Source organism: Penicillium longicatenatum, assembly GCF_028827895.1.
Source record: "Penicillium longicatenatum strain IBT 33135 chromosome Unknown contig_6_segment0_segment0, whole genome shotgun sequence".
Classification (NCBI taxonomy): domain Eukaryota; kingdom Fungi; phylum Ascomycota; class Eurotiomycetes; order Eurotiales; family Aspergillaceae; genus Penicillium; species Penicillium longicatenatum.
In genome coordinates this window covers 1036857-1062146 of record NW_026643123.1, presented here as the reverse complement: position 1 = coordinate 1062146, position 25290 = coordinate 1036857, and the positions used below count along the sequence as shown (strand labels likewise).

The window sequence follows — 25290 nt, the reverse complement described above, 5'->3', positions numbered from 1 at the left end:
GGGCCATGATTGGCGAGGACAGGTAATTTTGAATCCATGGTAAGCAGTACAAAAAATGTATGCAGGTAAGTCATGCAATTGGGCCGAATCTACTCCGCTCCGCACTTGTTCCAAGGAACCATTTCGAGGAACGCACGAGATTCATTCAGATCCACGGTCTCATACATAGAAAGCCCTACTGAGAGCGATTAGCTGGAATATTCTCGAGTAGAACTACAGTAAGCTACAAAGAGGCCGGTGTTTAGACTGTCCGGGTGGCTTTAGCCTATGGCCTGTAGGTGTAAATGCCGAGTCACGTGTAAGCGGGCTTGCGTCACCGTCCGAATGCCGAATCAATCTGGAACTTGGAAATCACTGGTAGTTTGCGCATCTCAACGGAACTCCCGAGAAAGAAAAAATCTACCAATCCAAGCTGGAAGTGGGGTAAAAAGTCAATAATAATATTTACGTCGTTAAAAGATCTGATCCGCCAACCAGAACTAGCAATTGGGAATCTGGCTGGGCAGTTGGACGTTGTGTACCAGAGTTCGAAACAAGATGCCAATCCCTGTTCGGTGCGACCGAGGCCGACTGGAAATAGGAACAGTATAAAGGTGTGGTTCTTAAGAAAAAAAAGAAAATCGGACCACCTGCCCCATTACGGAGTCGCTCTAAGCCAAAACCGGGTTAAAGAGGTCTCCATTCTTAATTTGCCCAACCCCAGAAGAACATGCTCAATTCTTGAAGACTCATGGGCCGAAGAATGCTAGCCCCAGCCTCTGGCATTGTTCGCTGGGGCTTGGCCGTGCTAGCCGTGCCACGCATTCCACAGAACAAAAAAAGAAAACGAAATCAGGCAGAGAAAATCTTGGAAGTGGAATGTGAATCAGACTCCAATCGCCACGATAGCCGATAGCTTTGACAAGGTGAATTGCGAGTAGTTTAGTCGATAGGGCCGCGCGGTATCCATAATTCGTGGCGTTCGCGGGTTTTTAAAGAACTTTTGCCCCCCGGACTAATTAGGACGGGTAAGCTTGGAGGTCGGGGAGTAAACAAGTAAACAGGGAAGTGAGTTAACCCGCTAGCTCTGCAGGACAACGCGGCCAAGGTTAATTATAAGTGAAAATTCTTCGATATCAGACCAAGTTTGGACAAGCGACGCTGCAAAGTGGAGTTAAATGGTTGTCAAGGTGGAGCGATTGACTCTTCCAGCAGGAAATTGGGTCCGTTCAGCGATCTGAAACAAATGTTACATGTACTTACCGGCCGTCATTACCGCTGCGTGACCGTATCATTGAAAGGCCCGATGTTACCATTCGAATGGGTTTTAATCTCTTTGGATCATGACAGGTGTTTATTTTTAATTTACTTGGCGAGGTCTTTTAAAGAGGCTTCTATATCATCTGTTTGTATCAGATGGGTTGAAGAATTCTTCAATCGGCAACAGCCGCAGAAAGGCGGATCCCGAGTCCATGAAGCTCTAGACGGCGATCGTCGCTCCATCCAGCGACAGAAGCTCCATGCGGATCTGGGTTCAGTCAGTGGCCAAAATCAATGCTTCAGTTCGGAAGGCAGCGTCGTAGAATACGTAACTAGCTCTAAACTCTGTACATACACAGCCTAGATACCAGGGACAGTGGCAAGTTGATCAAGGCCCTTTCTGAAGATCCTCTATGAAGAAGGAAAAAAATCAGCTTCCTGTTAGGTGTGTCGGCGATCCTAATATACTATCCATAAAAAAAGCTTCAGCGCAGGCAGGGGATGTTTCGTTACTCAGGGGATTAATATCGGCTGGTTGCTTTCTCCGCGACCATCAAGACTCGATCGCGGCCTATCACTTTGCCTGAACGGATATGCCTCAGATAGAACATGATATTACGGAAAGCAGCCAATATTGGTGTAAATCCAGGGTGAATCATTCCAGCGTGCCAATCAGAGGCCGTACATACCGGGGCCCGTCGACGATAACGGGGGGCGTGGCGGGTCTGTCAAGGCTTGAATTCCTGTAAATTTAGATCGACCACGCGCAAGATTCATCTCCTATAATTGAGCGACAGGTCCGGATGGGGCGAGAAAAAGCGACCGAATAAAAAATACCATACATCGGCGTGGACTTGACAACGAATCACTTTGGCCTCAAAAGGCTTGAATCAAATTGGATTCAAATCTTCTTATGTAGATCAGGGGGCCTGCAAGCTAAAGGGTACATAGATGACGACAGCTTTATGATAGATATGGATGGGGCCATTTCACTAGACTTTTTTAGGGCATCCTGGTGAAATTATAGTAAATTGGACGGTATTTTATGGTAATAGGTACTTGGGACTTCTGAACAGCACGTTCCTGAGCAAATAGCCAGAGACGACGAGAAATACAACTTGCTCATGGCATCAGCCTATCACCAGTCGATGGTTCTCATATCCATGCGTGTATGCACTAGGTGCTTTTTGATATCTCTGGCTACTTGCTTTTGTACATGATAGGTGGTAATATTGGTTGTACAACTTTTAATGTTTACTGTATGCAGAAGTGGCAAGCTCCTGCACTAAAGCACGTCCTACTGTACCAATGTCAATAGCTCCCAAGGCACCAACATAGCACCCTCAGTAGTAGTATCAACATGCCTAATTTACCCACCGATCACCTTCGAACCAAGGAATATCTTGATCAATTCCTCTCTGTTTCCAGTCCCAAATTCCTCATTGTTCGCAGAGCCATGGATAACTCAAATACACGTGTGGGAAAATAATGAGTCTCATGGGATCCACTGGACGGAGAAAGGGGGGCTGCATGGGCGAATCGGCGATTGATGATGTGGTACGGAAACAGCACTAAAACGACGGGTCATCAAAAAAGCAGGATTGTGCGCCGGATGCGGTATTGTGTTGTACATGTAGGGGGTATTGTATTTATACTCTGTATCTGTACATAACAAATCTCCACTTCCAACGTACGCCTCCTTTCTCTTCCCCCAAACTTCTTAATTCTTCTCTCCCCCCCAACCCGTCCACTCGTTCTTTCCTTGTTCAGTACTCCCCAATCGCCTCTCTTTCGTTCCGAGGCCTTTTCTTTCCACTCGTTCTCCTGTTTTATTAATTTTGCATCTTCACTGGTATGTTTACATTTCACTGATGCCCGCGAGTCAAAAACCTCATCACTAACACGGTCGCATTTGCAGAGTACATCGCCATGTCTTTCATCAAGTACATCGTCCCTGCGCTCGCTGTCGCCCAGGGTGCCATCGCTTCCTCCTGTGAGTGGAATTCTATGAACAATGGCCCTGCGACATTAATACTGATGAGTTATGATAGCCTGCGGTGACACCACCATCTCCAGCCAGTCTGATGCCGACACTCTCGCCGCCGACTGCACGACCGTCAAGGGTGATGTGACCATCTCCTCTTCCTACTCCCAGGGCCTCGACCTCGGTGCCATTGAGAAGATTACCGGTAAACTGTCTTGCTCCGATGCTCCCAACATTACCAGCATTACTGCCGGCTCCCTCACCTCCATCGGCGGCAACTTCACTCTGGATGGCCTCACCACTCTCAGCTCCCTGAGCATGGCCGAGTTGACCTCCATTGGCAAGATTGCTTGGCAGGCACTCCCCGCCCTTTACTCTCTGTCCTTCACCGCTGGTGTTGACACCGTTGGTGATCTTAACATCCTCAACACTGCCTTGACCACCCTGGACGGTATCTCTCTGGAGACCGTCGGTCAGTTCCAGATTGAGGACAACACTGGACTGAAGACTTGCAACATCAGCTCCCTCAAGAACGCCACTGGCCAGATCACCTTCGCTGGTAACCTGGACACCCTCGAGGTTGACCTTGCCAGCCTTGGCACTGGTACCTCCATGACTTTCCGTAACATCAGCAGCATCAACATCCCCTCCCTGGAGAAGTTGACCGGTCAGCTTGGTTTCTGGGGCACTGACTTCGACACTTTCTCTGCCCCTAAGCTTACCGCTTCCGGTGACCTTGTCTTCACTGACAACTCCAAGCTGAGCAACATCAGCGCTCCCGTCCTGAAGACCGTCGACGGTGGTTTCACTGTTACCCGCAACGACATGGTCCAGGTCATTGATCTTCCCGACCTTGAGACCGTTGCTGGTGCCATCGACTTCACCGGTAACTTCTACGAGGTTGAGTTCGGCTCCCTTGAGCGCGTTGCCGGTGCTTTCTCCCTCGAGTCCTCCAACGGTACCTTCAGCTGCCCCAAGCTCAAGGCTGCCTTGAAGACCACCGACATTGTCAAGGGTAACTGGAAGTGCACGGCCAAGGGCTACAACACCACCACCTCCAGCGATTCCGGCAGCTCCACCGACTCCAGCTCCAGCTCTTCCAGCACCAGCTCCGGTGCTGCCATTGCCAACTCTGTTGCCGCTCCCGTCGCCGGTGTCGCCGCTCTGTTCTACGCTCTTGCTCAGCTCATCTAAGCGCAGAACTATGGAATGATGGAGATATCTTATTGAAGAAATTGTAGATGCAGAAGTTTCAAGCAACGGTTTCGTTTTCGCCTTACATTGTTTTTCTCATGATAATAATTCCGTCTTGATGAGGAAAATTCGCAATTTGGATTCTGTCCTCGCAAGACATCACCTCGTGCCGTTCACCGGAATGGAGTTTACCCTTTTATTACCCTTGCGCTGTTTTACTGTCTCAATATGTTTTATACTAGATCGCAGGCCGTACTATAATGTATTCGGTTGCTTTCTGTAACCTTTCGTTAAAACTGCCTAAGTGATTTGTAGCCCTGGCATACTTAACCCTCAAATATGTACTTGTGTTTGCGTTGCACCGCTAAGCCACTGGACAATCCTCGCCCTGGATCCATGGATAATTGACTCACCCGGACATGGGACACATCCCTTTAAATATCCGCCCTTGTGTCCTTGTATCTGAGGCGTAATGAGCTATGTTCCTGCGTGTCAGCTCGCATTCCCAATTGTTGACAGTCACCGGTTCAGTTTCCAATTCGAGATATATTTGTGAATCATAAGGCGGTATTTCTAATGCCGCCTAGGCAGGTTGGAATTTCAACGCGAACCTTGTTCATCTACTGCCCAGGTATTCGGTGCCCACGTACCCATGTCCCGAGGTCGACCGATGTATGTATGTACAGATATATATCTTCGTCTCGGCAGTTCTAAATTCCGCAACAATATCAAGTAACTGAGCAGGTTCCAATTTTCTATATTAAATGAGCACTACGTAATTCCTATCAATAATGAATTTGCCATTTTTGAAAGTGGAAGTTCATCATACAATTGAACAGCTGGAATTACCTACTTGCAATCTCAACAATTTGTCAACCACCCATGCGAGCACGCGATTTTACATTTCCACTCATGCAATGAGCACTTGCTATGACATAGCTAATCCACAACGCAACACCTGGACAGTCTGTACTGGACAGGACCCAATACCTGGATATGCACTCACCGATGCCAGATTAGATTGTTCAACTCAGGTACAAGATCCAAATTTCGAGACATCAAATATGACCTACCCACAAAGTTCAAAAGTACCCTACATCTAGGAAACATGGATTCCATTGAGCGAACATTGGAACCTCGAACACGAAATCAACATCGTAAAAGCGCAGTACCCATGCAGATGCAATGCGCCTTGTTTCAAGATAGATAAAGACCCAAATGCTTCCAAATCGTAAAGTAAACTCACATATGCACTAGACGAGCTATTGCAACTGCGAATGAGCCCCGACAACCTCAATGATCGCCAAACTGAGATCAAATTTTCTACCTCGGCATATGCCCATACCGCGACAAAAGTCCAATGGGTCCAGAATAGTGATACACATACATCCTACACGATCACCACACCGCAGAAGTGGGAAGAACCAGCATTTGGGAATTCCAAGTGCGCCGGTGCTAGTACTAGCTACATTAATTCGAGCCTAGCACAGAACCAAGTGGTCCACAGCAGACCGGATGTCAAAAGTACTGGCTCAAACTTTGGATGATTATCCCGACCATAGGGTACGACTGCGATCGTGAATCCACGAACCTTGGACGTAGACACTATACAGTGTATTAGAGAGGGGAAGACCATAGAACAGCCGTGACATCAAACAAAAAAAGCCAGACGTATTTTCCCGTGAACCGAGCCGATAGAAACCCCTCTCCGGCATGTTCCCGTCCATGTGCGTCTGTGTCAGTCATGCAGTAGAACCGTGTGGAGTGGATGTGTCGAATCCACCACGGGTGGAAGCCATCTGGCCTTCCGATTCGAGGCTCAGATTAAAAACTCAAGGTGAGTTTGGCTTACGGTTGAAATTTGGGAGGCTGTCAGAGTCAAATTGGGAATTATCACTTCGTAAAGAAATGGGGCTCAAACTCATGTCGTGAATTTGTGGTGGCTCCGGCGTAATTGTTTTCTTTTTCTCTAAAACTCCGAAAATGTGGCTGGGGGCGTTCGTACTAAGCGAGTTTTAATTAGACACGAGTTTCGTTTCTAGAAAAAGATGGCCGATTGATCAACTTTCAAGCGTGGATTCTTAGTGTTAGGGTGGCTGGGAAAACCAGAGAGGGGAACTCAAACTTTGTACCAAAGCGAAAATCCACGCAAGAGAACCAGGTGTTCGTCAATTGCAAAGACCTTATCTTGCATGCGAAAGAAGCAGGAACGGATTAAAATCAAGGAACTGGTTTCATTCTGTTGGACGTGTGGAGCGACGGGGATCCATCGCTGTTATACGTGTGGTGCATGGATCCCGATCCCGATGCATTCCCCGCCTCTTTGCTTTCTCGCGAACATCTCGTAGCCCACGTACGTGGTTTTAGACCGTGACTGCACGACTAAAACTTTTTATGTAAGTGACCGGACTTGGTAATGAGTGACAGGTCGAGGCTGGGTGTTGGCCATTCTGTTGTGTGGATCTGTTCTTCCCTGTCCACATGGTTAAGTTTTTGTCGGGACCACTTAGTTTGGTCGTATTTTCTAGCTTGATCAATTGTGCCGGTTCTTCCGTGAGCGATCGATTGTCCTCGCGATAGGGCCTCCCAGAGATGATCATGATCGACTCCAGCCATTGCGACGGGTTTCTTGGCCCCCGGGGACCTGAATAGACTTTGAGTCTGATGGACTTGACTCAAGTTACCGATGGAACCGAGTAAGGCCGAGTGGGGAGATCAAGTTCACCTAGTAAGCGCTCTTCCATTTAGGCGTGATGATCTGAGGGGTCTGAGAGGAGTGGTTAGTCGGGGTTTGCTTGACGCCAAGGGAGGCTTGAGGATCTAGATGGGCGATATAGTAAGTCGATATTAAAATGAGTAAAAGAGCGCGACCTATGGATCGAAAGAGGATACGGAAAGTCTTTTTCACAGTAGACTGTCCCCTGGTCCACAGAGATACGTGCACGACCAGGTTCATGGAGGTACGAGGAGAGCCACCACATGTAAAAACAAAAGGACAAGTATGAGCTGGCCTTCTTGTGGAGAGGGAGATGTACGTGATAAGAGTCACAGCATTGGATAATGTATCCGATAATAGATAATAGTTTGGTAAGGGATACACTTCGTGTACAGTACTTCGGCCAGATCACATACTGTACTTCATCCTATTGCATATGGGAACAAGGGTACCTGAATGATCCGACGCAATCTAGTCCACGGGAAGTACATCCGCCTTGCATTGGGGGCAATTTGATAACCAGGAAATGGGGTTTCAAGAGTCCCTGAGCGTACATCGATCGTGGATGCAGGCCAGGAACCCGAACTCTTAGTCTGTTCTGGCCTACTGTAGGAACAAGTTCGATTGAGGGTGAACTCCACGGGCTGTGTATATCGGGGAAGTGCGAATGCGATACGTATCAGATGCGGCGAATTTGAGTTTCGAGCCCAGAATAGGGACCTCCAGGCGCTAGCTATGTAACTAGGCATTGTACATATGGTACTTGCCGTCCTTGCAGCTCCCCGGCTACACCACAGGTACAGGTGGCCACTCGGGAAAAATCCTCGAGAAAAGATGTCGGGACTTCCGGTAGGCTTGTGCTACAACAGTTTCTTTTTTCGGATGCAATTTATTGTACTTTGTTGTCGGAATATGTCATCTAGATTTGATGATCCGCAATCGATGACGTTCCAAATCATGATGCTTGCCCTTGCTGCATTTGCGGCAACTGATATTATGTACGAGATACAATTATTTAGGGATCATCGTATCATCAATAGTGGCCCGTTAAGATTTATGTCCTAACACTGAAAGTGTGATATAACCGCCAGTTGAGGTGATTGGGTTTTCTTGAGTGAAGCTTTCATCCCTTTGTAAGACCCATGCGTCTTCTCAAACTAGCACGAGTAACCCATACGTGATTGCCACTGGAATGGGATGCGTGGCTTTCCCCTTCAGCCGGGCGAATGGAGAATGTATTGACGGTATTTGCATTTCGGGATTGGGCAAAGGGCAAATCCCGAAAAAAGCATCCAAAGCAGATCGATCGCCGCCTGAAGAAACTGATCGTACTTGGACACGTAATGATCGTTCGCCTATAGCGTTGTAGATGAGGGGAAAGTCGTAGAAGTGGGCTCTTGTACAGTAGCTTGCCGTAGTGCAGGTATCTAGAGTGGCGGTTTATACAAAATGGAATTTGTCTTGCATCAGTGTGAGATGCATGAACCGGTACTTTTGCACCCGCTAGGTCGATCTAGCCCCATGTGGGGTGGAGATCGAACGACCAACAACCCAGAAGAGATCTCAAATGGACAACAGTGTGATCTTTTCATGCAATTCAAGTAACACAATATATTTCACCTGCCGCTATAATGCTCCGCTATGTCATCCACGACAGTTGAAACCTGACAGGTCGCGGGCGGGTCCCGGATGTGTCATTTACTGGCACTATTGGGAATGACTTGGCGTGAGGAGGGTAACCGAGCTAAACGATTGGTCCATCGGACTCAGAAGGGAGTGTGGAGGTGGAAACCTTGAACAGGGTTAATCCTTGAACCGGGAGCCGCAGCGGATGAGCCCGTTGCTGTGTAATAATAGCAGACGTGTTGCACAAAGTGACAACTCCAACCAGAGTCGTACAAACCGGGATGCTTATTTCAAGCACAATCCCTGCTCTCTTAGGTCAAAAAGAAAACCCAAATAGAAACCTAGAGATCAAGTTCGAAGCTCTGATCTCTAATCCTGAAACTTTGAACTCTGATCTTCGAACTCAAAAATTGAATCAAGTAACCAACCGATAGGCTTGTCAGATTATCCGGAGTAGATACCGGGCGAAGCCAACTGCAAGTAACTCAAAATGGTAAGAAGGGAGAGGCAAAGTTCCGGAGATCCTTGGAACAAATGGGTCCGGGGAAGTCCCGGATGACCAGAGTTCGATCTCGAATGGTTCGTGCCTGGAAGTTGTTCCCTTTCAGTAAACCTGCAGCCGCAGCTGCGTGCCGCCTGCAAACCTCTGCTAGGCGCAGGCGCGGGACCCAGTTTCAAGGTCCGTCTGCAAGTATGAAAATTGGCTAAGAGTAAGCCGTGTTATAAGTGGAAAAGGGAGGGGAAAGGGAAACGAGAGGGAAAAAAAAGATATGAACATCATTTACCACTGACAACTAACCAGTCGTCTATACTCGTATTGTAGGAATAATTTGCTCTCCCATGATCCATTCAAAATGACGATCGTCTAGAATTTTCCATTATTCCTTCCAGGGACCATCATTGGAAAGAACGTGGGGGAAATGTCTCAAGCCCGGGCCCAAAGCGGGAGAAATATGACAGCTCTGATCTACTAAAGACCCCGAGACCCACACCCACGCTTTAGCGAACTTAACAGCACGGAATAAACGTATGAGAGCCATTCAATTCAATTGATGCTAGGGATCACCCATGGGGCAAAATTTAACAGAGGAACGTGCAACTCTTAGGGCTTGACCCCATCGAGGCTATTGCTTTGCGCTGTGACCCGCCTAGGGACTAACGACGCCAACGTCTGTGTGTGAACTTTTCAATTCCAAATCAAAATACGGCCACTGATTCGATGACTGACAGGAAACGTATCCTGGTCTCTGGGCCTTGGCCCGTCCCAACTCGGTGGTTTTCCTCGAGCGATCTTTCGTTTCTGGCCTAATCCCACTTCCCCTGGGACCGTGATTCGCTTGCCCTAACAATCGATTCCTAATCATGGACAATACCTGGGGATAATTGTCATCGTCCATAACGCTCTAGATGATGACACCATCTGATCTGTAGATCCAAATTCTTTGGAATTACCCCGTATCCCATACGATTGTAGACTATAGCCTATAGAACCATGGTTTACTAATTGCTCCTAAGTCTAATTACGAGCCTCCTCGCATGTCACACCATGGAAATTCCATGGTCCTTGCTTGATTCTATTTCTCTAGGGTGACTTTAATTTGTTCCAAGGGGTCTGGGAGATGAGTTTACCCCTTGATCTTCCACGGGGTATGTTCTCCTGAACATCGACGCAATCGATCGAAGCTTAGAAAGTAAATTTGGGATAACATCTTACAATGGGCGTTTCATGATCCATCCAAATCTCACTGGAGGTTCGCAAAGAAAAGTTGATCTGGAATATGCAAGTAACAAAATATGTGGAGACCCATTCGGAGAAAGATTTCCTGCCTTTCCGCTGATTCTCGTTGGTCCACTTGATCCTGTGGATCTTCGTATATCTTCTTGCTACTTGTTTACTTTTTCGACGCAATCAATTTCTGTAAACAGTCATACCCACATGGAATCCGGAGAGTTTTTCTTTTTTTTTTTTTTTTTTTTTTCTCCTTGTCTCTAACCGTTCCAAGGCTAAACACGCACGGAGAACGCTTAGATAATGTCATTAATTGGCGACTATTGATGTAAGGGCCAGTGCCGCACTGCCCCTAAAGCCTTCCCCGTGTCGATCTCGATACCACCAGGCCGGTGACAAATCAAGGGTCATGGATCATCGCGGCGAACCTTCCACTTGGGGCGGGATCGTGCTCTCGTGATTCGCCCATCTCTTAATGTGTGACTGCGATGTTCGTCCGTGCAGGATGTGACAGATACTCGACATCTCACCCTTCCCCTCTATCATTCTGTGACGCTTCTTCCGAAGCGGGTCTTCTTGACGGTCCAGAGCCCACTCGGGATGTGCGCCTCGCTTCCCCGTGGGTCTACAGCCGACGCCATGCACCATGCACAGTATCTGTCTGTATGACATCCCGGATTCCGCGCTTGGGGTCTTTCGATGATCGGCCCTGATCGTTCATCGTTCCCCCTCTTTGGGTCCGGATAGGTACGAGTGCCGCGTCTCAGGGTTTATCGATGTGAGATACACTTGAGCCAAAAGTACTTGCCCCCTCGTCATTGTCGACATATAAACCATGCACCCAGCCCCGTATCCCAGGTTGAATTGTCTCACTCATTGTCTTCGCCTCGTGTGGATCTCGATCCCTTCGCTTCATTGTATTTGCCTCTTTGTTTATCTCCACACGTTTATTGTGCATATACAACAATTGCCATTGTGCTTTGCCGCCACCTGCCCTTCTCGACCGTGTGAATATCTCGTGTTTTGGAAACGATACCAACCTAGTATATACATTCTTGCGGCTTCAGTTCGACTACTTTGACCTTCCTTTCTGCACATATCTATATTCACGCAAATCAACGACTCACCATGATGTATGAGGAAATGGGTTCTATGACTGATGACATTCAGCGACGCTGCTCGCTTCCGTGAGTACCAATAGCCTGGATGAGTCTACATCATTCTAATTGAGATACCAGCTCCCTCAAATCAACCACTTCTATGACTGGCTCTGATCTGGGCGAGGACCGCCGCCTTCCTCCCCTCCCCCGTGTGGACCCATTGCCCCGCGGACCCTTTCACTTGAACCCATTCCATGGCAGGGAAGCAGGTTTCCCTCCCAGTACCCCAGGCCCACAAGACTCGTTCCAGTTCAAGTCGCCCTGGTCTGGTAATGAGCCCATTGCCGCTCCTCCCTCGCCAGCCAATTCTGCCGAGAGCTCTTGGCAAGAGTCTTTCGCGGCCCAGAAGGCCGCCTCAACTGAGTGGCCCAATGATCTCTCCCAGACCGAAATCATGGCTCTCATTGCTCCCAAGAACATCAACCGCAAGCAGCCTCTCCAGCAGCTCTGCGGCCGTAAGCGCAAGGGTAGCACTATCTCCCCCGATCCCGATGACCAGCGGGAGAAGCACCGTATCGCCGAGGGCAACCGCCGAAAGAACCTTAGCCAGCTTCATCGCGAGCTGGACAGCCGTATCCATGACTTCTTCCTGGAGCGTGCCGGCTGGAATCCATCAAAGAGCCTGACCCAGTCCAAGGAGCACATTGTCCAGGGTGCCGTCTACCTTATTGACTTCATGCTGGCTATCATTGTTCACCTGATCCGCCAGGAACAAGTTACTCCCCAGCTATCAGAGAAGCTGCAGCCCCAAGTGCGCTGCATGCAACTCCAGCAGCTGGTCACCTCCCTCCAGCAGCAAAACCAAACCACCCAACAGCAGCTGCGCGCCGCTAAGGCCGAGAATGATCTCCTCGCGGACCGTAACCGCGCCCTCGAGTTCCAGCTCAAGTCCTACGAGGCTATGTTCCGCTCTCCAAAGACTGAGAGCACCAGCCCCCGACCTCTAGTCGATGTTCCCGACCACAAGCGCCAGAAGAAAGGTGGATTACCAGGTCTCCGTGTCTTCTGTGATGAGATCGGACAGATCGCTCCAGGCCCAGAGACACCTACCATCTACCATGACGGCATGAATAGCGCCACTTCCCAAACGTTCGGCACTTCATACCTCACTTCAACCCCACCAGTCACTGGTCCCTCATCTCCTGCCTTTCTCCCTTCGCAATCTTCCTCCTTCAACTTCCCTCCTTCGCGACGCCACTCTCTGATCCCGTCGCCATAGGAATGTGCAGAGCTTTGACGATGCATGCTTCCACTGATTCTGATGTTGATGATTTCCCCTTTGTGACCGCCCAGATTTTCATGCCCCTTGCAGACAGCGGTGTCATCGCTTCCCCCCTGCATCATTTTGGGTTCGACGGCCATTTTTTCCCGCTGCATTGTGCCCCTTAGCGTGTCTGCACTCACTGTAACATTATATTTGTCTCTAAGGAGATGTGAAGTTCGCTCGGTGTTTATATTTCTCTTTTCTTCTTTTGTTTATTTTCGTTGGCTCGCTCTTCCTTTGAAACTAAAAAATGGGTGGCCTATATTTATTTCTTTTGTCTATTTTCTTGTTGGCGTCGATATGATACATACGATTGGGTGGGATCTTTGAGTTTCTTTCTTTTGTCTATTGTTGGTCAAATTTCCTTGTTCATACTCTTATTCAATACATGACGATATCTATAATCATTATTTTAAAGGGTAAAGTAATCTAAAGCAATCTCCTATTCTTCTTCGAGTGCGTTTGTTAATGCCTTTATATCTGCTTGACATAATTTGTCTCACATGCTCCATCTCGCCAGGTACTACATCTACATGTGCGTTCCAGTGTAACGTGGCATTATTTTGTAGTACAGATGCCGTTAGCAACTGCATTGATACTAGACCTTAATATGATGTCTCTCTGTTTTACTGGATCTGACCTCGAAATCGTTTACACCTATGAGCTGTTCTGGAACTAGCTCGTCATGAAAAAACAGCCATATCAGATTTTTGTCCCTTGGCACACATCTATATTGATTCGGATTTTCGAATCGATAACGAATCGATCTCATGAAATTTTACCATTATATCTTGCTCTAAGGTTGCTTTTAAGGCTGTCTGCACAATGCTTTGTGCATGGTGGAGTCTCGGCCATTGGGTGGAGCAATACATTGTGGACCAGAAAACAATTCGGAAGCCTAAATATGATTATAATATATGTGATGAAGCGATGCACGTTAGTCTTCTCGGTTGATGTTTGTCTTTGATCGTCGACAGCTTTGAAGCACTTGTGTTTCTATAGAACGCTAATAATAAGCATTAGTGTTGAGTGCCGAGAACCTTGAAAACCCCGTTTGTGCAACGGCAATTGCGGAGACAAAGGCCCTCCACATGTCTTGGATGATCCGTTGTCATTCAAGGTCGTCATTTGCCTCTACTATAAAACTTGTCAAATTTGACTGATCTTTATCAATTGGTTATCACTTAGGATCATCCCTGCCACCCGACGTGACATTAGGGGGCTACGACGCCACACCCGGGGCGAAACCCAGCACGTCAGTGACACGCAATGCTGGGATGGAAGATGATGAAGCCTCAGGGGCAGGGGTAGCCTCGAATATACCTGATATGCAACGTTTGATTCTTATATATCATGCTAGAGACTCGTTGGAAGTTCTATTTGCTCATAGAAGAATCGAATATTCTCGTCGATCTCCAACGATTACTATAAATAAAACCCAGGGTCTTTTCCGAAACAGAGGAAAAAAAAAAAAAAAAAAAAAGAGGAAGAAAATTACAAAAAAGAATCAGTCAACGTGCTTCTTCAGGGGAAGCACAGATCAGGAGAAACGAATTCGTAACTCTCATCTATACCTATTAGCAGAATAAAATGATCTAGACTACATTGTAGATCGCGACGTGGAGTGAAGTGTCTCGAAAGGGCTGATTTTCCCCGTCTCCCGCTTGGCAATTCCCCCCGGCGATCCCGTCCTCCTCATTTTCCTCCTCCCTATCTGTCAACATCATCAACGAACAAATACCTCCCAACTCTTACTTCACCACTGTGGCCTTCTGCGCGTCCTCTGAGGCCTCACTCGTTCGGTCCGCAAGGGGTATTCGACGGGCCTCGAACCAGGCCCGGGATCGTCGCCGCTCCGGCTCCTGAAAGTCCAGAATCTCAAAACACATATCCTCACTTTTCCTATCCCCAAAATGTTGTTGCCAAAGGGCGGAGTTAACTGGAAGTCCGCGAGATCGCGGTTACCACCATGGAGGGCGGTTCTCGTTCTTCTGACACGCACTCGGTTTTTGATCTCGATTGCCGTGACCGGTCTGATTCTCCTGCTTTGGCGTGGCGTCAGCAAGTCCGCGTCGGAGATGCAAAAGTATGCAGAATCCACTTCCTTGCTGGGTGATATGGATTCCATGTAACTGACGCCGTATGGTTTAGTTTCTACTGCTATGGCTCGAATAAGTCGCCGATGGAGATGTCCATCAACGAGATGGTCGAGTGGAACGCTCACGCCCAGACTCCTGTTCTCTTCAACCACCACGAACCCTACGAAGTAAACAACACCTCCATCGCTGAGGTCGACCTGAACCCTATCTCCTCGACCGTCCAGGCCGTTTCTAACCGTGAGCGCGTGCTCATCCTGACCCCTCTCCGCGACGCCGCCCCCTACCTCGAGAAATACTTCGACCTCCTGTACAAGTTGACCTACCCTCACGAACTGATCGACCTCGCTTTCCTGGTTGGTGACACTAAGGATGACACCCTGGCCAACCTGGCTTCAGAACTCGATCGGATCCAGAACCACGCCGATGAAAAAATCCGCTTCCGCAGTGCGACCGTTGTCCGCAAGGACTTTGGCGCTGATGTTGAGATGAGCGTCGAGGAGCGACACGGTTTCGCTGCTCAGGGTCCTCGCCGTAAGGCGATTGGCCGTGCTCGCAACTACCTGCTTTACTCTGCGCTCAAGGCTGATCACTCCTGGGTCTACTGGCGCGACGTGGATATCGTGGACTGCCCCGAGCGCATCCTGGAGGACTTCATGGCTCACGACAAGGATATTCTGGTTCCCAGTATGTCGACTCGGCTATTCTTTTTAGTGTGATGTTCAGCTGGGCTAACTTGGGATTACAGACATTTGGTTCCACCGCTACCGCGATGGCCGTGATGTTGAAGGTCGCTGTATGTCAACTCCCTGTCTAACCAATTTGTTCATTTAGCTGACTCATTACAGTTGACTACAACTCCTGGATCGAATCTGATAAGGGTCGCCGCTTGCGCCAAACCCTGGACCCGGACACCATTCTCGCCGAAGGTTACAAGGAATACGATACCGGCCGCACTTACATGGTCAGCATGGGTGACTGGCGCAAGGACAAGGACGAGGAGGTCGAGCTTGACGGAATTGGTGGCGTGAACATCCTCGTCAAGGCTGATGTCCACCGTTCAGGTATGCCACCCAACTGCCAGCTTACCACTTGACATACTTCTAACCTCTGCAGGCATCAACTTCCCCGCATACGCATTTGAGAACCAGGCCGAGACCGAAGGTTTCGCCAAGATGGCCAAGCGCGCCGGCTACCAAGTCGTCGGTCTGCCCAACTACGTAGTCTGGCACATCGACACCGACGAAAAGCCCGGTAACCTAGGAGATCGCAAGGCGTACTAAGTTGTGATACCCGCCTTTTGATAGCCGACCGGCTACGTGGGCTACAGAGTTGATCTTTGAACCCTTTTCGTCTCCGATTCGAGCCCTCCATTTGCTCGACTATGAGCGCACGACATCCCGTCGTGTCCGCGTCGATCAATTTATACCACTGTGATACATGTTCGCTTCTTTTCTTCTCTGTTTTCTTTTCACATGGAGGGACGTTTCGAGTGACGAAGGCCTAATGATTTCCATAATCCACTATCTTCGTGCCGCGTTCTAGGGAGTGTGTGTATTTGTTACCTTGGCGCTACGGGGGAAAACGTTGTTTGGCAGGAACTGCAGGTCCATAGAGTTCGCCGGTTCTTGAGACCCTTGATATACTGAATTTTCGTTATGCGAGGTGATTCCTTCTCTTCTTTCGGGAGAAATGTCTATGTCATGGCTGATAGATGTCGCCTTTCCTTTTTCTTTTTTTGTTGCACACTAAATCCATAGGGACCGGAATGAACCGGACCGTTATCTTCATGTTGTTTTCTATGCATTCGATCCTGTGAGCAGGTCTATTCTAATCTCTTTCCTCTTCTACATCCTTTTTTTTGTGAACGTATGCGGGAAACGAAGTGAACAGTCCCGTGTACGTGGGTGTGTATCCAGTCTATCCAGTATCTACCCGTTGCATCAGTGCCCTTCGTGTGTACATACTACTAGGTATGACATGGCCTCAGACGCAGCAACTCGACATGAACAACTGTCCACATCTTGAGTATCAATTTCTGTGACAAGCTAGATCAGGACAATGTACATTTTTACCTTCGCAGATATATACATAGCTTCCATCATACAAGCCAAATTGATGAGTGATGCTCGGGTTAGCTTACCTAGTATTGTATAGACATCAGCATATTGTAGTTGTTTAGGTTTTAACCCCAGGTCCACGGTATGATCATCAACCTTGGAGGATCAAACAACCAATCAAGAGGAAGCACATAGAGCCTCTCTAAGTTTCTAGTTTTAAACCGCGAATGCGAGTAATCCCGGCACTAAAACATACCTTAAACAGCCACATTGCTGAGCCATGATGTATTGGACATGGGGATAGTCTTAGCTAGTCAATATATTTAGAGGCAACTCGTTTCGTATCTCTGGTTTCAAGAGAATGCCTCATTAGTAGAGCCATGATGACAGGTGCAGCGTTAGCTGCCTCTTCATGTTAGATTTTATTCTGCGCCCAATTGCAACAGGAGAGCTGAGTCATGGTACGGGAGAGACCCAGATCTTCCCTCAGTTTCTCATTTTAACATCTTTTTCATCTATTTCTGCCGGGCAAACATCTAGTAGTTACAGGTGAGACCCTCGATTATGCCTGGGACACGGACTTGGCCCTAAGCCAATCAGGATGCTCAAAGAGAATACCTCCCTTATTTTTGGTTTCAGTATGGATATAAAGATAGCTGAGCCATGATGGCAGCGTTAGCTCCCGCCACTAACTCGTTTTCGATTCCTCAGGCGTAATGTGTAGCTGGGCCATATATCCAAACCAATCAGCATAAGGAAGAGGTATTGCCTCGCCCTCTTTGGTTTCATTTTCTTCATTTTCTTCGCCATTCTGTATCAGGCTCATGCAGCTAAGCCATGATAAGATATTTGAATATTCCCCCAGTTTCTCATTCCAACATCGTTTTTGCCCAGCTCGCCCGGGCGAGTATAGTTTTTACGGACTAGGCCCTCGATTTGTCTGGGACATGGGCCTGATTTTAAACCAGTTAAAATGACCTAAGAGCACTGTCTCCCCATTTTTAAATTCATTTGGCCGCGCCCACACATGGGCGCGCAGGGAGCTGAGCCATGATGAGAGCCTTTCATTTCCTAGTCTATAGTTTTGACTTCCGCATATCCGGGGTCTGCATTCAAATCAATCAGATTAACCAAATGGCAAGACCAAGGAGCATTGCATCCCCATCTCTGGTATCATTGTCAGTCCATTCACCTCAGGCATGATAAGCTGATCCCTTGATGAGAGTCGTAGATCTCTTCTCAGTTTCTAATTCCATCGTTTCACCCAGCTCGCCTGTATGAATACCAAAGACTTATGGGCTGGGCTCGAATGTGTCTGGGATATGGATTAATCCTATCAAAACCATAGCAGCACATAACACAGCACTTCCCATTATTTGGTTCCAATTTTTGCTCTAGCGTAAACTGAGCCATGAGGCTCACCCCGCATATTCGGACCAATGAGAAATAAATTGATGGTGCCCGGCCAATTTTTAGTTTTTTTTATGGCCGCCCTCCCCCTGCACAACCCCCACTGCTGAGCCATGAGGCTCACCCCGCATATTCGGACCAATGAGAAATAAATTGATGGTGCCCGGCCAATTTTTAGTTTTTTTTATGGCCGCCCTCCCCCTGCACAACCCCCACTGCTGAGCCATGAGGTGAGCCAGCGACGCGATTAAGTGGCCGAGATGCCCACTTAATACATCGCATGCTGATTCTAGTGTTGGTAAGAGGCAGAAGCATGATTTAATTTGAATATGCTGCATGTTGCATTTGTTCGATAGCTTTTTTATCTATTAGCTATTTGAAACGTATCTTGTTAGATGCTCGGACACCACTAGGCCGCCTGGTGCTGTTACGTCAAATGTATATGATAACGGAATCGTGACAAGAATAAGACGCTGTAATTTTGCTCTTATTATGAAGATGCGAATGTAATGCAGTTTACTTTATATCTATGATACTCAGATCACAGCTGCGTACGCACGGCAGACTTGAACTATAGGAGACAGTCAGCTACACATCTCAAGTAAATCTCAGAAAAGTTTCAACGTACCGGGATAATCTGGGCCTTCTCCAGATCCCACACACCAGAACGAGCGTAGATATCATTCTCCAAAAGAGTGCGGACGGCAGCCTCATTCTCGGCCACGGCGAGCATCATGCTGCCCTTGAAGGAAGGAACCTCGCCCTCGGCAGGGTGAGACTCAAGCATGGCACCTATTGGAAAAAGCAATAAGCCGAAAGTTATTTCCAGATTCAAGTTTGTGCAGTTGAGTAGTTTGCGGCCACATCCAAAAGGAAGGGCATATCCCAATCTGAGGTATAAACAATGACTGATGAAACTTACCACCGCCGACAATGGAACCAGCAGCAACCAGGGGCTTGACGCCCTCCAGGTGATCACTGGAACAAATCATTAGCTCTCCCTTGGGATCATACGAGGGGTAACTTGGTAGCTCACGGGCGGACGGCCAGACGCTTTTCCTGAGCGCCGGGGAAATCCGGCAGGATACAGAGGAACTCGTGCTTAGCGGGAGCGGAAGACATGGTGCGTAGCTGAAGAGAATTGGAAATGAAAGGATTGGCAGGTCTGTAGAGGGGCGAGGACGGAATTGATTTGGACGGAGCGCGGAGGAATAACTGCCGAACGTGGGGGGAAGCGGGGGTTCGCTGAAGGACGTGGGTGAGAGTATACATGGCGTGTGGGGATGAATTGAAGGGGAAAAGAATCTAAGGGGTCAGACCAATTATATTAGTTACCCGGATAAGATTTATTCTGGACGATTTTAGGACATTTCCCGGAAGATCCCTAGGCGAGTACAGTATACGCGGTCCGGATCGGTCACTTACACTTTGGCAACATCTTCGATACCAACCAGTATTCGATCTAAGCTGCAAATTGTTTTCATAGTGAGCCATTTTAAGCCCTTCTTTTCTCATATATATATATTTAAGGAATGCGATCTCATTAAGAGTTAGGGTGAACCTCGTTGGTCCCAGTGTTTGCTTAGGTGATCCAAGCCAATCACGCGCTTATCGAACCTCATCCAGCTCCACACCTTCACAACTACGTACTACCAAGTCGCTATGCCTACAGATTCTACCACCCCCGCTAAAGGCGGGGGCATGATGTCGCTTTATGCAAATCTGTTGGGTCCATCCGCTGATTCTGCCCCGGGAACTATCTCTCGCGCGCCTGTCGTATTCAACCAAGGCGATGACGCGCAATCCGATGAGTCCACTGCAAAGAAGCAGCAACTGAATGCTGGTACTTCCTGAACTTCTTTGAATGATTCCACCAAGACAAAAGTTACTCACCTTCGTTACCATTGGACAGCTTCTCTTCGATTCCAGCCTACCAAACGGCCACAGCTTTCAGCGCAAAAGACCAAACCAAAACCCGCGTTACCCAAGGCACCGCAGCCTAGTGCAGGCCAGCCCTCTACTTCTGGCGCGGCACCTGTTAAACCAACCTTGGCTGACTGGGCCGCGGAGGATGACGATTATGGGTACGTGGGTGAGAAGCGACAGCGCGGCGGAAGGAAGAAGCGCAAAAAGAACCATGAGCCGCACGAGATTCCACAAAATTGGGACGACATCTATGATCCGTCACGACCAAATAACTACGAGGAGTACCGACATAGCGACGAGAAGATACTTGAAGTTCGCGAATGGAAAGACCGACTTTATGCGCATCGGATGAGACGCTCGCTGAGCAAGGACTCGGACAGCGATGACTATGACCGACCTATGAATCGTATGACCCATTTCACACATGATATCAAATCACAGAATGACAAAGCTGATTGTGTATCTGTAGGTCAATTCGCACCACCAAGCAGCTTCGCTCCCCCGCCGAATCTTAATGATGCGCCTCCACCCCCGCCATCTGGCTCCGACTTGTCCGGCGATGATGCTTTCACCCAACGTGCACGCATGAGCCAGCGCGAGAATGATGTAGACATGCCCGACTATGCTCAATCAATACCACCTCCACCACCAGAAGAGCCACCTGCTCTCCCCTCGGACACTACCGGCGACGAAGCATATATGCGCCGGCTTCAGCAAACCCACCAGCCTCCACCAGGGCAGATCCCGCCGCCTCCTTCTCGCCTCGATGCCTTCCAACCAACTTCCGCGACCATCTCCCGCGCACCAGTCCGCTACACTCTCCCTCCTCCTCCAGAAGATATCCCTGCATCCGAAGCAGAGCTGGAGGAAGTATTCGCCAAGGAACAGCCCGCAGACACACAAGGCGAAGCCGAAGCCGAAGACGCACAGGATGCGCCACGTTCCCTCCGTCCTGGTCAAAAGGGCTTTGCAGAACGTCTACTCTCAAAATATGGCTGGACCAAGGGATCTGGACTCGGTGCTACAGGGTCAGGTATCGCAAAGCCATTGCAGGTCAAGGTTGAGAAGCGTAAGAAGCGGCCCGATGCTGAAGGAGGGGGGCTTTGTCACTCCCGGAGGACGGGGCACGATCATCGGTGGCAAGAAGAAGGGCGGGGAGGATACTGGCAAGTTTGGACCTATGAGCGAAGTGATCATTCTCCGGGGAATGCTAGATGGCATGGATCTTGAAGCCGAGCTGGAAAGTGGAGAGTTGATGCAAGAGATTGGTGAAGAGTGCAACGAAAAGGTACGTTGCTGTTATTTTCTACCTCTATCCTGATACTGATTGCTTTTAGTATGGGAGTGTGGAACGGGTGTACATTGCTCGTGATGCAGGCACGCCAATTCCCGTGTTTGTCAAATTTACCAGTCCTTTATCTGCTCTGCGGGTAAGTTCAATCCTTTAGACTTGGTTTAAATACCCTTTACTCACCAGAGGGTTATATATAGGCGGTAAACGCTCTCGAAGAACGGATCTTCAACGGCAACGCGATCACAGCCCGATTCTTCAACACAGAGAAATTTGAGGAGGGGATCTATGTGGATTAATATACCTATGACCCTGCAAGCAGGAAGTGATATCTCAGGTGTCAAAGAAAAGATCCTAGCCATAGCTGATTGATTGAAGAAAGTATTACGTGTGCTAATATAGCTATTGTGATTCCTAGGTGGTCACATCCCCGGGTCATAATCCTAGTCTCCTGAGGTCATTGACCCCCAGCTGAGCACCGATGTAGCGGTGATATTAATTAAGCGCGGTTCTACAGTTCATAATAGGCTGTTCTAGGCTGCGAAGATTATTGAAGAGTGATGCCCACTGAACCACCGCTCTTTCTGATCTTCATCTCGGCTCGAAAGAAGCTTTTATGTATCCCGTGTTCACTATAATTAGAGTCGAGGTGATGGGGATGTCGCTTAATAACGGCGATATAATTCGTTTGAATGACATTTACTGTGTTTCTTTGAATGCGCTAAGTGAGGATGTTGAACTAAGTTCGTGGTGTTCAATTAGAGGATTCCCCGGCCTTGAGAAACAACTGAAGAGTATAGATGGGGACCCCAGTTTCAAGACGTACCGCAGACATAAACGCTAACGAATGCATTCACTATGCATTTATAAATAAAGCAATGCTATGATAATAACAAAGAAAATCAGAAAGTGAGTTGATCAAACAACTCCAACTCATGCGCCATCCAAACACGCTGTAGCAGCTTATCCCGACTCACCGGAACAGGAATCTTAGACTTCGGCATCCTACTTTGATTCCGCTGCAACACAACATCCCAAGATCCGGAATAGCCTAGTATAGGCGAATCGGGGAAATCACCTCCTGCATCCGACTCATACCCCTCCCGTCCAAACTCCATCTCTGAACAAGGTGACGAAAATAGAAGATCTTTGAGTTCTTCTAGATCAACTTCGTCTTCATCGTCAACATCATCACCATCGGAGTCATACCAACTACCCCCTAGCCCACCATCCAAATCAGAATGATCCACCTGAGACCCTGTAGCAAGTGAATCAGTACCCCCAATCCACAGATGCATATACCCATCATTTGCCAATTGACTGCTCGGCACCAAACCTCTTTCAATGTCAGTCTTTATAATTTCATCAACATCAAACTCTCCAATGTCATCCACGTCTGCAACTACGGGCAGGTTATCTGCATGTTTTCGTTGTATCCGCTGCTGCCACCTCCGTTCGCCTTTGCAAGTGCAACATTCGCCTGAAAGGGGTAGTTCAAAGACCAGCTGATAATGCGGTAGACAATTATATCCTGTTGCTGTGGCGTAGTAGCAGGGGATTGTGAAGGTTTGAGATTCATCTTTGTGTTGGCATACGGCGTGGTACCATACTATAGCGTGACACATTTTGGGGACTGAATTAGTGATTTGGGGATGAAGGAAGAGTTATGAGGGTTGTTCTTGTAGATTTGTGTGATGAGTGTTTGGAGTCTTGGTTTTCTGTTTGTGGTGGGTTTGGGTGTCTTTATAGGTGTGATTCGTGGACGAGGTCAAAGACTTGATGCTTATTTTACGCTTTGTGACTTTGGAAACAGTAGTTTATTTCCGGCTAGCTATCTATGGTCCTGAATAATGGATTGATCGCAGGGAATTTCTTTGAGTTGGGTAGGCGGTGTTTGAGAACTATTTTGGTTGGGAGATCCATACTGCGGCTCTGTTGTCCATGAGCGGGGTAGGCCAGGGTCGACTTTCATGTAGTTGAATGCGCTTTTATACACAGAGGCTCTTTGTGTGTCTCATGGTTGAAAGCATAAGGACTCGAAATGAACAAGGACTCGGGATCGTACATGTACAACGTAGCACAAACCCGATTGTACCTTGCAAGACCGAACCCATGGGGCACCTCATACTAGGTTACACACTACCCTACAATCTGTTTACAATGGGACCAAACACTCCAAATGATCTGCAAACGCCATCCATTTGCTCAAGAAACGCCACGCTGGTGATCGGTCGCTGAGAAAAGCAAAATGCTCCCTGCGCCGAGGTAAGAATGTAATGCAAGCCAGATATTAGAATATCTAGACGTATTGCTGTAGAAAAGACAAATCAAATGTAACCGCAAATAAAAAGCGCCGTTGGTCGCTATGCGCAACTCCCACAATCCCCTACATCGGCGGGTTCTCTTTCACCACCTGGCGGACTCGTCGTTCGTATGCAGGGCGGTCCTTCTTAAACAGGTTGTAGGCATCCGCCTGAGCGGGCGATTCGGGGTTGGGATCATTCAGCAAATCCTGAATACCCAGCAGGATCTGGCGGATTGTGATAGCGGGACGCCAGGCTTCTTCCTCATTCAGGATGGAAAGGCAGACTGTACCGGAAGGGTAGACGTTCGGGTGGAAAAGTGGCGGAGTGAATTTGCCTGTACATGAACTTGGTTAATCGGATTCTGGGAAGCTTTGCGGTTTCATAATGGGTCATCATATGAGTGGCAATACGTACACTTGGGAGGCTTGGTAGGATACTCTAGTCGCAACGGAAAAGGTCAAAATCAGTATACGGACCAAAAAGGGATGCGCAAAGTAGCTCACCATCAGGAAAGATCACATCCAACTTGTAAACTCCGCCTTCCCAGAGGGTATCTTTCTTTCCGGGTACGGCGCATTCCCAGCGCTTAAGGTCCAACGTTCCCTGCGCAGTCCGCTGGGGCTTAGCGACGAACCCAAAGGGGTGGTCACGGCGCCATTGTTTGCTAGAGGATCGCAAAATTTGTCAGCATACACATAGGGCTCACGTTGTATTGCGCTGGGAAAGCCTGAGAATGTCACATACCGCTCTTCTTGGAGACGATTCTGGCAAAGCGACATTTTGTTTAGCGCGGATGAACGGCGAGGTGGAGTGGTGAATAAGAGCAAGGACAGTGGAATCTGGGAATATAGACTGGTCAAGAAGAAACAAGAGCGGAAGAGAAGCAGAAAGGTGGCGAGTTAAATAAAGCTATTTGCGCCGTGCAGCTCGACGATGCGATCTCCAATCGCCCCGCCGATGGGATTAGGTAAGCTGCTTGTATGGCATTCATCATGCATGGACGCATAGATGCTTTGGCAGTACATGATGGCATGGAAACTGTGATTTGTATGCGGGAAATGTTCCTTTGAAGTGCAAGAATCTATATTGAATATCAAAGATCTTTCATCTTAAATCCATCTACTCATTATTCATCCTAAATTCAGTCATACTTGTTATTCATGGCGCACACTCACCGGGGTGGGTAATAGTCGGAAGTCCCCGCGAAGAAAGGAATTCCTTGCGCAGCAACGCCAGAATCAACCTATGGTATTTGAAAAAGAATCTTAATTTATAGATCATATTGTAGT

General features: G+C 48.2%; 7 protein-coding genes across 7 annotated transcripts; 4 read left to right on the top strand and 3 right to left on the bottom strand.

The window, feature by feature from the left end:
• Positions 1 to 3168: 3168 nt before the first annotated feature.
• ecm33 (GPI-anchored protein Ecm33) lies at positions 3169 to 4417 on the top strand (the record flags this gene model as incomplete). The annotated part of the gene is made up of 2 exons (XM_057118988.1): positions 3169 to 3232; positions 3291 to 4417. 2 exons carry the CDS (start codon positions 3169 to 3171, stop codon positions 4415 to 4417), a joined length of 1191 nt encoding a protein of 396 aa, XP_056968543.1.
• Positions 4418 to 11616: 7199 nt separating this feature from the next.
• Positions 11617 to 12867, top strand: N7484_008600 (putative HLH DNA binding domain protein; the record flags this gene model as incomplete). Its single annotated transcript, XM_057118987.1, has 2 exons — positions 11617 to 11675; positions 11727 to 12867. The coding sequence occupies 2 exons, from the start codon at positions 11617 to 11619 to the stop codon at positions 12865 to 12867; spliced, it is 1200 nt and encodes a 399-aa protein (XP_056968542.1).
• A 1958-nt stretch (positions 12868 to 14825) lies between these two features.
• N7484_008599 (ANP1/MMN9/VAN1 family protein) lies at positions 14826 to 16291 on the top strand (the record flags this gene model as incomplete). The annotated part of the gene is made up of 5 exons (XM_057118986.1): positions 14826 to 14998; positions 15064 to 15695; positions 15757 to 15804; positions 15857 to 16072; positions 16125 to 16291. 5 exons carry the CDS (start codon positions 14826 to 14828, stop codon positions 16289 to 16291), a joined length of 1236 nt encoding a protein of 411 aa, XP_056968541.1.
• Positions 16292 to 19019: 2728 nt separating this feature from the next.
• On the bottom strand, positions 19020 to 19600 carry N7484_008598 (uncharacterized protein; the record flags this gene model as incomplete). Its single annotated transcript, XM_057118985.1, has 4 exons — positions 19020 to 19049; positions 19107 to 19270; positions 19401 to 19456; positions 19515 to 19600. 4 exons carry the CDS (start codon positions 19598 to 19600, stop codon positions 19020 to 19022), a joined length of 336 nt encoding a protein of 111 aa, XP_056968540.1.
• Positions 19601 to 20140: 540 nt separating this feature from the next.
• N7484_008597 (uncharacterized protein) lies at positions 20141 to 21994 on the top strand (the record flags this gene model as incomplete). Its single annotated transcript, XM_057118984.1, has 5 exons — positions 20141 to 20321; positions 20391 to 21473; positions 21523 to 21692; positions 21742 to 21834; positions 21896 to 21994. The coding sequence occupies 5 exons, from the start codon at positions 20141 to 20143 to the stop codon at positions 21992 to 21994; spliced, it is 1626 nt and encodes a 541-aa protein (XP_056968539.1).
• A 603-nt stretch (positions 21995 to 22597) lies between these two features.
• Positions 22598 to 23320, bottom strand: N7484_008596 (uncharacterized protein; the record flags this gene model as incomplete). Its single annotated transcript, XM_057118983.1, has 1 exon — positions 22598 to 23320. The coding sequence occupies one exon, from the start codon at positions 23318 to 23320 to the stop codon at positions 22598 to 22600; it is 723 nt and encodes a 240-aa protein (XP_056968538.1).
• A 761-nt stretch (positions 23321 to 24081) lies between these two features.
• N7484_008595 (E2 SUMO-conjugating protein UBC9) lies at positions 24082 to 24780 on the bottom strand (the record flags this gene model as incomplete). Its single annotated transcript, XM_057118982.1, has 4 exons — positions 24082 to 24335; positions 24416 to 24439; positions 24505 to 24665; positions 24746 to 24780. 4 exons carry the CDS (start codon positions 24778 to 24780, stop codon positions 24082 to 24084), a joined length of 474 nt encoding a protein of 157 aa, XP_056968537.1.
• Positions 24781 to 25290: the final 510 nt, after the last annotated feature.